Source organism: Bombina bombina, chromosome 1 (assembly GCF_027579735.1).
Source record: "Bombina bombina isolate aBomBom1 chromosome 1, aBomBom1.pri, whole genome shotgun sequence".
NCBI classification, from domain to species: Eukaryota; Metazoa; Chordata; class Amphibia; order Anura; family Bombinatoridae; genus Bombina; species Bombina bombina.
The window spans coordinates 1,387,741,305-1,387,756,205 of NC_069499.1; the positions used below are offsets into that span (position 1 = coordinate 1,387,741,305).

A 14,901-nucleotide genomic window follows, 5' to 3' on the forward strand; every position below is an offset into this window, starting at 1 on the left:
ATAAGTTTATTAGAGTGGCAGTGGGCTCCGGGAGCGGAAGTTTAGGGGTTAACATGTTTAATATAGGTGGCGGCGGTGTAGGGGGGCAGATTAGGGGTGTTTAGACTCTGGGTACATGTTAGGTGCAGACGTTTCCCATAGGAATCAATGGGATATCGGGCAGCAGCGAACATGAGCTTTCGCTATGGTCAGACTCCCATTGATTCCTATGGGATCCGCCGCCTCCAGGGCGGCGGATTGAAAACCAGGTACGCTGGGCCGGAAAAGTGCCGAGCGTACCTGGTAGTCATCTGATAACTTCCAAAAGTAGTCAGATTGTGCCGAACTTGCGTTCGAAACATCTGGAGTGACGTAAGAATCGATCTGTGTCGGACTGAGTCCGGCGGATCAAAGCTTACGTCACTAGATTCTACTTTTGCCGGTCTGTAGGGCTTCATAACTAAGGCGAATCAGCCTCGCCACAAATACGCTGCGGAATTCCAGCGTATTTGAGGTTGATGGCTTGTGAACTAGAGGCCTATATATCTATATTTTTATTGGGGTGTAGCTTCATCTGTGCTTTACCTCCTGGCTATTCTTTCACACTGCTGATCTGTCTTTAATTGTAATTTTAGGTTTACATTTTTGGTTTGATGGTTTTCTAAACACTGATGGTTTTTCTAATCACTGTAGAATTAATTCTGCCTATTAAATGTTATAGTCCACATGGTTAGGACAACTTCATATACAGTACATAAGATGAGAGAGTGTTTAAAGGGAAATAACTTTTTTCAGTTGTGATCATCCAGACCTTTGTTTTACAATTTCTTGATTGGTTCACAAGACGTTAGACTGTAGGAAAATGTGCAGTTTCCTAATACACCAAAGAGCTCCCCCCCCCTTGCTCTAGTCTTCTTAGAGAAACGCATCACAGTCTTATTCCATGACTGTCATAGCAACTAAAGTATGTGGGAACAGGTATACAGAGATAGGAAGATAGAAGAGAGAGGTGGATGGCAAACAAATGAGGGTGATGAAAAGACTGTGGGGAGAAAAGAAGAGCAAAAGGGGGGGGGCTAAAAGAAACATAAGCGATAGAGTGTGCATGAGAAAGCAAGGGAATGGGAAACAGAATGAATGGGGGATGGAGAGAAGGAAATTTGAGGGCACATGAGGAAAGGAGATAAGTAATAATAACTTGTCACTTCTAGAGGAGAAATTTCTGCAGCACTGAAGTGGAATTCATTAAAAGTAAAACTGAGCATATACGTAGAAGGGCAGGTAACTTGCTGTTTGATGCAATCTGCGTATACCAGCCAGGCTATCATCCAATCACTGACTTTCCTTATAAGTGTTTTTTTAATAGGTATCCAGAACTAGCCTAGCTGAACATATGCTCACCTAATTTTACTGGCCAATGCTCCCAGTACACACTGCTTCAGGAAGAGATGATCCTTAACCTGAAGAGCTTCGCAGTCAATACTTTTATGAATTAAAACAGTACAGTTTGGAGTCACTTGACTAGATTAATTTACTCTCTGTTGTAGCACACTGATCTCACCTAGACGGTCCTTATTGCATTCTATAAGAAAATAATTTAAACTAGGGAAGTCCCTGTCAGCAGCTTCCTATAGAATGCAATGTTGCCCTCTATAAATCAGCTTTTAGCAGAGGTTGTGAGGTTTAACAAGGCGACAACCAATATAGATAAAAACTCTAAAGTGTATATAAATTAAAATGCAATAATGTTAGAATAAATCATTTTTATTCACTTCTTGTTTAGTTTACATTATACATTTAGGAAGATTTAATTCCAATTCAAGGCAACATTACAAGTATAAAAATACTGAGACAGAACAGCAGGTCCTGCAAATGTAAAGGGCTTAATAAATATTCTGAAAATGGTAAAAAAAACAATTACATACACAATAGAAATGTTATCTTCCAGCCCACTCTCTAATGCCGCATTTTCCATAGGAAATACAAAACTGTAAATATAAAAGACCCATATTATGAAAACACTAGTATATACAAAATATTAAGTCTAAAGTGAATAAAACTTAATTTTAAAAACTATGTTTTGCTGCATGTGTTTTTCGTTTCCATCAATGTACGTCAGGAATGTTGTGCAATTAGAATTGTATATCTGGGCTGTGGGTGTAATCGATCATCCGAAGTATGTGGATAAGCAGTAAACAAAGGGGTATTCAAAGTCTAATATTAGGTTATATTACACAGGAAAATAATCTTCTGATTCGTTATAGTGAAAGACATGGTGAGATACACTGAAAGATATGGTTGTCACTAGAGTTGCCAATATAAGAAAACAATTAAAATAATTAAAAACAAATTATGCTTACCTGATAATTTCATTTTCTTCCGTAGGAAAGAGTCCACAGCTGCATTAATTACTTGTGGGAAATAAGAACCTGGCCACCAGGAGGAGGCAAAGACACACTAGTCAAAGGCTCAAACACTCCTCCCACTTCCCCTCCCCCCAGTCATTCTGCCGAGGTACAAGGATCAGTGGAAGAAATATCAAGGTGAAAGGGTGCCAGAAGACTACAAACGAAAAAACGCCTCAAAAAACGGGCGCGGGGCTCTGGACTCTTTCCCACAGAAGAAAATTAAATTATCAGGTAAGCATAATTTATGTTTTTCTTCCTAATGGAAAAGAGTCCACAGCCACATTCATTACTTGTGGTAAAATTATACCCAAGACAAAGAGGACACTGAATGCCAAGAATGGGAGTGTAAGAGGCGGCCCAATCTGAGGGCACCAGGACTAAACCACATCCCATAAAAAAAAGTCCCGCTTTATCCAAAAGTAGGGAGCAAAAAACAAGAAGAAAAAAAGGCCCCAAGGACACAAACAACAGTCCCAAGCCTGGGTAAAAACCCTATGCAACATCACCGAACCAAGAGGACTCGAAGCGCCCAAAGGCAGATCCAATACATATGCCCCCCATAAGGGAACCCAGACCAACAACTGCCCAAAGGAAAAAGTAAGGTAGAGGGATAACGGACAAGAACCCTGTCTTCCAAAAGACAGATCAAACTAGCTCTGGAGACTCCGGAAAGCCTCACTAAATTCCAGAAAAAAGGGCATCATCAGTCAAACTCGACCAAGTCGGAGACCAAAAGAGAAAAACAGAAAACCACACAGACTACTAAGTAGCACGCTATAGTGCGGCCACAGAGAAAGGGAAGACAACCCCCTTGTCCAGTTCCCCTGCTGGAGGGAACCAAGGAGTTTGGCTTAAAACGAAAAAGAGAGCGAGTCGCCTCCCTACGAGAACCCCGCAGCTCGGGAGAAAAGGAACCAGCAAAAAACAGTTCCTAGAAAAAAAAAAACACCCCTCCATGGAGGGAAAATTCAGAGATCCACCTTAGAGAGCACCTCAACAGGGACCCATTGTATCTGAAAGAAACAAAGGCAGCTGAAAAGTCAAAAGACCACCATAACCGCAGCTTAGGATCCTGAGATAAACAGGGACGTCCCCCACAACCGCAGAAACGAGAACCGCTCGCACACGGAAAGACCAAACTGTCAACGACAGTGAAAAGTCCAGGGACAGAGCCTCCCCCACTTGAACGAGAGGGAGGAAACACCACCAGCCACCTAGAAAGAGTGCGACCAGAACACGGGCAGAGTCCCACCATCAGAGGAACACCGAACCCAGAAGTCCATTCCCAAGGGCATCTCCAACCCTGAAGCCGGGACAAAAGAAACACACCCCTAGAGAAAAAAAATATCCCAAGGGAAGACGGAGGACAAGGGAAACCTTGCCCCCCCCCCCCCCCGGACAAAAACTCGACACAGGGGTCAAAACTAACCCAAAACAAGCCAGCCCCCAAAGGAGCAGAGACTTCCCAAGGTAGCAATCTCGTGGGCCCACAGCAGAAACCGGTGGGGAAGACCTGAAGACAAAATGAACCTACTAAGGCACTACACAGGATGCTGATGCAAGGTTAGAGCACCAGAACAACGGACCCCTAAAGGAAGTCTAGAACACATTCCCGTACAGAAAAACAAAGGCCCCGAGCAGCCATAAGGAGGGGACAGACACAACCCAAACGCCAGCGGGAAAAAAACGGGACAAGCATAGACAGAACTATACCAACACCACCCGGAACCCCAGCCCAATCCCAGATCTACAAAGAGACCTGAAGAAAAGGACCCCGACCAAAATTTGGTCAGACACTCCTCACGCAAGGAAGAAACCCAAAAAAACAACGGGAAATCTAGAAAAACCTAAGAGAGGTCCGCAAAAAAAAAACGCAGAACCGATCTCAAGGCAATAGAAGCCACAACACAGAGCAAAACTCTGCGACATCCAAAAACTAGGATCCCAGTTCGGCGCCCGACCCTAAGAGGGTGGAGAAAACTCTGGAAAAACCCAGAACCAGAACCGAAGCGAACAAGGCGACCCCAATAAAACCGGGTTCCAGCTAGAAGAAGCCTCCAGCAGCGACAAAGGCAAACCAGACTCCCACGTGGCAAGTCACAGGCTAGCCACCCCAAGCACCGCTTCCAGAGCACAGAGAATGCAGGCATGAACCCGCAAAGTCTAGCATACCAACAAGCGCTCCACCGCTGATCCACGAAGAGGATCCATTAAAAGCGGAACGAAACGAGGTCCAGAGACCCTAGGAGTCTAAAAACCACCCAAAGGGTAGCAAGAAGACCAAGGCCCAAAAACCGCCCTAGCGGAGAAGACCCCACCCCCTGAAGGAGAACCAAAGCGATGCAGCGGAAGCCACCGACCCAGCCCCGGGAGAGAGTGGCATGCCCAATCTCTCCAAGTATGCGGACCCGAAGGCCTAGATGTAGATGTATAGAGTAGTTTGTGAAAACAATAAAACAAAACACACAAGGTCCCACCGGACCAGCTAGGCACAACAGGCGTCACTAGCAACACAACAAAGTGCACACAAATTCCGGACCCAACAGTCCGCGAACAACTTCCAAGGAAGTAACAGAAAACAAGGCCATCCCAGAAATTCCCGAGGGAACAATCAAATAAAAAGTTATCTTAACCGGATGAAAGAAAAGAAGGCAGCCCAAAGGCATCCGCCAAAAAAACTCTGGGAAAGGACACGAGCGACCGCCAGGAGACGATCAACATCCCAAATAGTCTAGCTGGAAGCACCATTCGATGACATAGTCCCCAACTGATAAAAGGAGAGGATCCCCCAATAAGTCGTAAAGACGATCGAGTAGAACACACAGCTGTGCAATCCGTTAACGAAAGGTGCAACATGGAGGAATATTCACCCCCGGAGGTAACTGAATAGACCCACCCAAAGTCTGGACACCTGGGATAATCGGACAAGAACAAAGCCGCGCAGAAACCTCCGGATCCTGCAGGCGAACCAGCGCCATCAAGATATTGAAGCAGAAATGACCCGCCATCTCCAGGGGAAACAAACCACCCTGTGCGGGAGAATTAACATTAGGGTTACCCGCAAATGTAGAGGAAGGGTGCTGTTGGGAATCCGCTATCTGAGAAACAGAGCCCCCAGAGGCTGATGGCTCAATAGGCCCCTGGCTCCCTGAGCCCGAGGAACCAGGCGCTCTAAGAAGGCACAAGAGACAGGACTGATAAAACCTGTGTCAGTGGCGCCGAAGCACTTTCCTCACAAGAGGAAGAATCGGAATCAGAAACGACAGTCTCAGATTTAGAATCCTCCATGGTTAAAACCAAAGAGAGAATTAGCACAATATAAAAAAATGTAACGGCACCTGACACCCACAATGGCTGGGGCACTCACCACCTCCTATGACCAGATCCAAACGAAGCAGAAAATCTTTGTCGCCATACGGACAGGAATGCGGAAGCGAACAAACCCAGCATAACAACGCCCGGTCATAAGGTGAACCATAAAGTCCAAAAAAGGCCGCCAGAAAAAGGCGGCAACTAGCCCCCACTAAATCCTACAAGCAATTCTCCCATCTCAGCCCCAGAGCCAATACCCAATACACAAAGCAGGAAAATCACATAAGAAACATGATTAAAGAACCCCACCCTGTTCACAAATCCCCCCTAAGGAAGGAATTATCCCATGATTCTCAGATCCGAACAGGAGTCTCACTGAGACCCATACCTATCTGTCACATAACAACATAACATTCATATTGATAAAATGAAACAATCTTACCGGAATCTACACTGTGGAACAGGAACACGGCCCTTCAAGTGTGACGGATAGTAGCGTTGCCTCCGCCATGGACTTGAGAGAAGACAGCAGGTAGCGAAGCAAAGGGTCGGCAACGCCAAGTGCTAAAGGAGCTGTTAATATAAGTCGGGATGGTGTCGCAGAGAGAACTCCCACTGCATCTACGGACTCTAACATCCGCCCAGGCCCTCACTGAGAGACTTTCAGGACTACTTAAAACTCCTGTCCCATTGCGAAGAGTACTACCCTCCACGAGAGACACACTTTATGTAAAAATTAATCAAAGTATTTTCTTTAAAAAATAAAACTTCTGACACTTCTCTGCCAACCTCCTGGGACGAAAGGCAAAGAATGACTGGGGGATAGGAGAAGTGGGAGCCTTTGGCTGGTGTGTCTTTGCCTCCTCCTGGTGGCCAGGTTCTTATTTCCCCACAAGTAATGAATGCGGCTGTGGACTCTTTCCCATTAGGAAGAAAAAGGAAATATAAACAGGGGAAGAAAATAAGTCACGTTAAAAAAAATACAGCAATAAAAGAATAGGAAAGAAGGAAACATAAGGACCATAAGGAGACCAAAAAGATATAGAAGGAAAAATGTGCTAGACCAGCATACGACTTACAGACCCCCCCCACCCCCCTAAAATTCCTTACGGCTTGGCTCTTAGCTAGTACAGATCTGATACTGAATTAAAGGGACAGTCAACCCAAAAAAAATTATTACTCCGACAGATAAAGTTTACTAGGACAAATAGTTTAAACTGTAGCCCCATTTCGCTAACTATATAGTTTTTAAGTAAAATTACTTACTACATGTCCCTCTGCCATTTTGAAATGGCCGCCAGCCCCCTCCTGTATTTCGTCATGGCCAACTTCTTTCCTTCCTAATCTGTCTGTAACTTTCTATCCGCCGCATTCCTGTTTTTGGCGCATGCGCAATGTGCCAATTTTAGTGAAGGGGCCTTTTGAAGCAGGAGCTAAAAACAACCACTCAGTATCCTAGCGGTTCCTATATGCGGCAGACCAGTTTGGCTTCTCTTCATCTACCGCCGCATATAGGACCTGCTAGGATCCTGAGCGCTCCTGCTGTATAGCTACGTAGTTCTGTACTTGCGATTTGTCTGACAATAGATTGCCCTTGTGTAAATAAAAGCTTTGTCATGGATTTTGTTTAGTGAGAAGTCATGAGTTATGGATTGTAGCACATACAATTTAGATCTGCATGTTTTTGTTGTTCTGTTTCGGATAGCATCAATGCCTTTTATGAAAGGGTGAGAAAGACCTAACCTTGGCACTAAACACATGAAATCCTGGATGTACACATAAGCATTGCAATCTCAATTCTGAGCTAGTACGCGCAGCGTGTGGTTGTGGATTTAATAAGGAAAAGGTTCTTGTTGTTGTGGGACTTGTATCCATTAGCTTGAAATCATGAAAGCTTTCAGCCCAGTAAGATCTGTGAGGATAAACAGCCTAACGGAGCACAGTATATCTAGGAGCAAAACGCCTGTGGATGACCCCATGAGCCTGCTGTACCTGCTGTACAACATGAATGACTGCTATTCCAAGCTGAAGGAACTGGTGCCGAGTATTTTACAGAACAAGAAAGTCAGCAAGATGGAAATCCTGCAGCATGTCATAAATTACATTCTGGATCTGCAGATCGCCTTGAATTCCCACCCTACCATCGTCAGTCTCCATCATCCCAGGCTGGGACAAAATTCCTCGTCCACCAGGACACCACTGACCCCCCTAAACACAGACATCAGCATCTTGTCATTGCAGGCATCTGAATTGTCATCAGAGTTTATCACGAATGACTGGAAGCTAGACACCTAGGAACTCCAACTGCTGCGCTATTCCGCTATTTGCTCTACTTCCCAGAAGACAACACACTATATCTATGTATATCTATGTAGCTGGCAAAATGTTCCATTGCAAACGTAATACACATCTGACATAGATATAGTATGTTGTCTTCTGGGAAGTAGAGCACATAGCGGAATAGCGCAGCAGTTGGAGTGCCCAGGTGTCTAGGTTCCGGTCATTCGTGATAAACACTGATGACAATTCAGACGCCTGCAATGACAAGATGCTGATATCTGTGTTTAGGGGGGTAAGTGGTGTCCTGGTGGACGAGGAATTTGGTCCCAGCCTAGAATGATGGAGACTGACAATGGTCTGGTGGGAATCCAAGGCGATCTGCAGATCTAGAATGTAATTTATGACATGCTGCAGGATTTCCATCTTGCTGACTTTCTTGTTCTGTAAAATACTCGGCACCAGTTCCTTCAGCTTGGAATAGCAGTCATTCATGTTGTACAGCAGGCTTATGGGGTCATCCACAGGCGTTTTGCTCCTAGATATACTGTGCTCCGTTAGGCTGTTTATCCTCACAGATCTTACTGGGCTGAAAGCTTTCATGATTTCAAGCTAATGTATAAAAGTCCGACAACAACAAGAACCTTTTCCTTATTAAATCCACAACCACACGCTGCACGTACTAGCTCAGAATTGAGATTGCAATGCTTATGTGTACATCCAGGATTTCATGTGTTTAGTGCCAAGGTTAGGTCTTTCTCACCCTTTCATAAAAGGTATTGATGCTATCTGAAACAGAACAACAAAACCATGCAGATCTAAATTGTATGTGCTACAATCATAACTCATGACTTCTCGCTAAACAAAATCCATGACAAAGCTTTTATTTACACAAGGGCAATCTATTGTCAGACAAATCGCAAGTACAGAACTACATAGCTATAAAGCAGAACCGCTCAGGATTCTAGCAGGTCCTATATGCGGCAGTAGATGAAGAAAAGCCAAACTGGTCCGCCGCATATAGTAACCGCTAGGATACTGAGCAGTTGTTTTTAGTTCCTGCTTCAAAAGGCCCCTTCACTTAAATCGGCGCATTGTGCATGCGCCAAAAACGGGAATGCGGCGGATAGAAAATTTACAGGCAGAAGAGGAAGGAAGGAAGATGGCCATGACGAAATACAGGAGGGGGCTGGTGGCCATTTCAAAACGGCAGAAGGACTTGTAGTAAGTAATTTTAGTTAAAAACTATATAGTTAGCGAAATGGGGCCACAGTTTGAACTATTTGTCCTAGTAAACTTTATCTGTAGGAGTAATAATTTTTTGGGGTTGACTGTAACTTTAACAGGAGCTTTAAAAGTGTCAAAGAGATGGTGTAGGTGTTTAAACAGAGCAATAAGGATGTTTGCAAATAGGTACTGTAACATTTGCATTTAAAAATGTTTCATATGGGCTTATATACTCCTGAGCACCAGCAAAGAAAGTGATGTCCATTGGTGTGACAATGTATATGCACTTTTATTGACTGATGGGGCACTTGTGGACTTTTCAAATACTACTGCTGGAAAAATAACATTATAACACTATGTTAAAATAGCATAGAAAAAGGATTAAATGGGAAGGAGAAAGAATTGGAGGCAGGATGACTGACAAAACTGGCTTTGCATGGCAAAGCATTTGTAACCCATGTAGTTCCTCCCCTGATTATTTGCATTGCAAAGCATTTGTAACCACCTTCATGAGAGCTGATTTACATCAGGGAAACTCCTGGCAGGGCCCTCTATACATTTGTCTCTCATAATTGTTACCTTGCATATTAGACCCATGTTTTTAATGCTGCAGAATCTGTTGGTGCTCTACAAATAACTGATAATAATAGTAACCAATGTAGTCCCTCCCCTGATTATTTGCATGGATAATGTTTGTGCCTCTCTGATCCATATCTGTAGGTATAGATGACGCTGAGCCTTTGCTCGCCTCTACAAATAGATGTATTAATAAGAGAGCTTATAGTACCCAGAGGCAAAAAAATCAATAGTCTTGAGTTTTAAACACACACAAGGGAAAGCTAATCCCTCACCAGATTAGCCCGTCTCATTGAAGACTCAATTAACAGGAACAAAACATTTTATTTGCACATTACTTAAGCTCTGAGCTCCTGACTGCAGATTATCAGGATACATTTAGACAGTTGTGGGTTTCTACTAATGTGGGGAGACCTCCCAAATGAACAGTAATCAGGACAGGTTTGCACATTGCAGTTTTTCAATCCAAAGTAAGTTCACCTCTAGACTGCATTTTATCAGGACAGACTTACTGAGTGATGGGCTTCTATTTTACATAGAGTAATCTGCTTGGCTTGGTTCCAGTTTTATAATCTTATAGCTGCACAATAGCATGGCAGGCTAAAACTAGACTGGATTTCTAACTAAAGCAGCATGCAGTTTATTGGGACAGGCTTAGACAGTGTTTGATTAGTTTCTATATAATCTAGTATGTTCTAACTGTATAATATCAGGACAGGCAATTATTAATTTCTTTGTTATTAAGGTTTGATGTCCAGGATGCAGATTATTAAAACAGTTTTACTAAGCTGAGTTGCTACAAACTACAGATGATCAGGACATGCTAAGTCAGTGCCGGATTTGCACCAAAAGCCTTCAGGTAATATGGGCATTTCCAGATGTGTATGTTTTCTATGTAATGTAGAATGTAGACAATATAACTAAGTGTTTACACAGTGTTGGGTTTCTAAGTTCCAACTAATGTAGGGGTGTTCTTACTGTAGAAAATCAGAACAGGCTTAGACAGTACAGTACTAGTTTTATAATTAAATCTATGTTAACTGAACTGCTGAATTTCATAACAGGGTTAGACAATGTAAGTTATCTATATTAAAGAGACATTATACACTCATTTTTTCTTTGCATAAATGTTTTGTAGATGATCTTTTTATATAGCCCATAAAGTTTTTTTTGTTAAAAAAAATGTATAGTTTTGCTTATTTTTAAATAACATTGCTCTGATTTTCAGACTCCTAACCAAGTCCCAAAGTTTTATGGAATACCGTCAGCTACCTACTCCAGCTTGCTCCTGTTTGTGTAAAGGGTCTTTTCATATGCAAAAGAAGGGGGGGGGGGGTCTTATTTCCCACTTGCAGTGGGCTTTCCAGCTACCTTTTCAAAAGAGTTAAACTGAGAGCTTCTAAGTAAGTTTTTAAACAGTTTTATACTGGATTTTTATATCAGTATCTGTGCATCTTATTCTTTATAGTAGTGTCTATTACATGCAGTTATATGAAAATGAGTGTATACTGTCCCTTTAAGTAGAGAGAGCCTGACACTGTGAGTTATCAGAGCACACACATACAGTGTTGGGTTTCTCTTACATATGACACCTGTCATTGTGACAGTCATTTTTGAGTAGCACCCTGGGAATTAATGACTGGACAGGAAATAACCAGGATAACTGATATCAAATGCATACGAATGTAGCTTAGCTCTGCTGCGTCCAACACAAAGTACTCTTTGCGGAGCAGGAAGCCGGTCACGTCCTGCGTCCCCCCCCTGACCAACTTCCTGCTTCTTAGCAACTGTTTTTATGAGATAGTGGCTGGAAGGAACTGAGATGAAATGCAACGTGCAGAGTACGGTCAATATCAATCATTCTATTTCAATACTTCACAAAAAAGAAAATATCTGTACAGAAAATACAACAACATAAACATTAAGTTGTCAGTTCTATGTGCTGGTTTTTGGGTGTTCTTGGATACAGCTAGGGAGGGAGTCAAAAATAAGTATATATCTATAATTACTGTATGATAAGGTGTTGGAATTTGTTGTTTTGCTTTCTGTAACAGGCATATATAATAAATGCCAAATTTTATGAGATTAGGCAGTAAAAGAGAGAATGTAAAAATATGGACGGGGAAGGAAAGTAAAGTATATGAAAAGGCGTGTGTATGGAAAAGTACAGAGGGGAGAATAGGTTTTGTGGGTATAACTGAAATGTGCATTTAAGCAACTGAGGTGTATTGTTCATTAATAAATGTTTCTAAAAGCTAATATCACCATTGCCTTATACTACTGCTCTTCTAGCTGTCTTTATGTTTTGCCCCTTTAACTGCGTTAGTACAGCACTCCTAGAGTTGTCTCAGCTTATATTATCCTTATAGTTGCTTCAGCATATTGTGACTACAGTTGACTTAGCATATTGCGACTACAGTTGCTTCAGTATGCTGCGGATATATTTACTTCAGTATACTGCGGCTACAGCTGCTTCAGTATGCTACGGCTACAGCTGCTTCAATATGCTGCGGCTAAAGTTGCTTCAGTATGCTGCAGCTACAGTTGCTTCAGTATACTGTGCAACAGTTACTCAGTATGCTGTGCTACAGTTGCTTTAGTATATTGTGGCTACAGTTGCTTCAGTAGCTTCATCATGCTGCGGTTACATTTACCTCAGAATGCTGTGCTACAGTTGCTTCACTATACTGCACAACAGTTGCTTCAGAATGCTGCGGCTACAGTTGCTTCAGTATGCTGCGGCCAAAGTTGCTTCAGTATGCTGCAGCTACACTTGCTTCAGTATATTGTGGCTACAGTTGCTTCAGTATACCGCGGCTTCATCATGCTGTGGTTAAATTTACTTCAGTATGCTGTGCTACAGTTGCTTCACTACACTGCACAACAGTTGCTTCAGTATGCTGTGCTACAGTTACTTCAGTATACTGCACAACAGTTGCTTCAGAATGCTGCGGCAACAGTTGCTACAGTATGCTGCAGCTACAGTTGCTTCAATATGCTACTGTTACAGTTGCTTCAGTATGCTACTGTTAAAGTTGCTTCAATATGCTGCGGCTACAACTGCTTCAGTATGCTGTGGCTACAGCTGCTTCAATATGCTGCAGCTGCTTCAGTATATTATGCCGGCAGTTGCTGCAATATGCTGTGCTACAGTGGCTTCAGTATGCTGCGGCTGCAGTTACTTCAGTATGCTGCGGCTGCAGTTGCTTCAGTATGCTGCTGCTGCAGTTGCTTCAGTATGCTGCAGCTACAGTTGCAGCAGTATTCTGTGGCTACAGTTGCTTCAGTATATTGTGCCAGCAGTTGCTTCAGTATGCTGTGGCTACAGTTCCTTCAGTATATTGTGGCTGCAGTTGCATTAGTAGCTTCAGTATATTGTGGCTGCAGTTGCTTCAGTAGCTTCAGTATATTGTGGCTGCAGTTGCTTCAGTATATTGTGGCTGCAGTTGCTTCAGTATATTGTGGCTGCAGTTGCTTCAGTATATTGTGGCTGCAGTTGCTTCAGTATATTGTGGCTGCAGTTGCTTCAGTAGCTTCAGTATATTGTGGCTGCAGTTGCTTCAGTATGCTGCGGCTACAGTTGATTCAGTATGGTGCGGCTACAGTTGTTTCAGTATGCTGCGGCTACAGTTGTTTCAGTATTCTGCGGCTAGAGTTGCTTCAGTATATTGTGGCTGCAGTTGCTTCAGTATGCTGTGCTACAGTTGCTTCAGTATGCTGTGCTACAGTTGTTTCAGTATGCAGCGGCTGTAGTTGCTTCAGTATACAGCGGCTGCAGTTGCTTCAGTATATTGTGGCTGCAGCTGCTTCAGTATGCTGCAGCTACAGTTGTTTCAGTATGCTGCGGCTACAGTTGCTTCAGTATGCTGCGGCTACAGTTGCTTCAGTATGCTGTGGCTACAGTTGCTTCAGTATGCTGCGGCTACAGTTGATTTAGTATGCTGCGGCTACAGTTGCTTCAGTATACTGTGGCTGCAGTTGCTTCAGTATGCTGCGGCTGCTTCAGTATATTGCAGTAAATAACTCCCATATCTGCCCTACCATATTGTCCATACAGTTATCACAGTACATTGTTCATATAGAACAAAGCACCCTGCTCCTTTAAAGAACAGTAAACACCTTGTAATTACAGGATATTTATTTTGTGTTGCTATAGAATAACATATCAGCCAAGTCTAAACATTTTTAAAACAAACTAGCATCCTTTTTACTGCAAAAAAATTCAATAGCCAAACTCCACCCACCATTCTTGGCTTTATTCCACAGAGAACAAATCTAGCCACCCTCATTTGTTTAGTAGTTGCTATTTGATAAATCCAACAAAGGACAGTTATGCAGTAGAGTTACCCTTGAAAAGGCAATAGTCTGTATTTCAAGTTCTGAGAATTAGAAATTGGTAACATTTTCAGAGATAAGCTACATCAAAAGGGGACAAAATAAATAATGAAAATATATTTTATGTGTATGCAACTAAAGCTGCTTCTTTATAATGTCTATATAGCTGCCACAGAGCACTGTGCCTATAGTTGCCTAAGGACATTATGCACCAGTACATTGCTCCTACAGCTGTGTAAGTACACAACCTCTCAGCCCGCATGCTGGGGAACACGTGTCACTTCTCACAATTACATTAGTTGCAGAAGCCGCAATGATTGGGTGATCCTGTGTCTGGGAGATTTGTATCTCAGACATCTCTCTGTCTGGATGCCTGGGAAGGATAAAGTGGGCAGGAAATTCCACATCTGTGAGCCAGTGGCTGATGCAACTCAACATCAACCGCTCTGTTTAAATGCAGACGCATGTAAAGCTGGTGCACAGCAGCATCTAGTGCCCAAAGCCCTTGTTTCGGTTACAGGTAATCCCTTAATGCAGCATATGTGCTCACAATGTCTATCTTTCATGCACAGCTGAGGAACATTAGTAAAAAGCAAATATCAGCAGAATCAATAAAAGTGCTTTGTGTTTATTATTGCAGAATATCCAAAATATGATGTAACACCTGTGAAAAGGGTCCAAAACAAAAGCATCAACAGACAAAAATTGGTCAGACCATGGCTTTGTGACTGATAATATGAAGTGAAAACCTGAGATGCCTTCCCCTGATAAGGATGTACGGGTTTTT

General features: G+C 42.9%; 2 protein-coding genes across 4 annotated transcripts in view; one reads left to right on the forward strand and one right to left on the reverse strand.

Moving 5' to 3' along the window:
• ARHGEF2 (Rho/Rac guanine nucleotide exchange factor 2) overlaps positions 1 to 14,901 on the reverse strand; it is a 918,648-nt gene that overhangs the window by 277,259 nt on the left and 626,488 nt on the right. The window lies entirely within an intron of this gene.
• LOC128643753 (DNA-binding protein inhibitor ID-2-like) lies at positions 7,575 to 7,994 on the forward strand. The gene has a single exon (XM_053696576.1). The coding sequence runs from the start codon at positions 7,587 to 7,589 to the stop codon at positions 7,992 to 7,994; it is 408 nt and encodes a 135-aa protein (XP_053552551.1). The 5' UTR covers positions 7,575 to 7,586.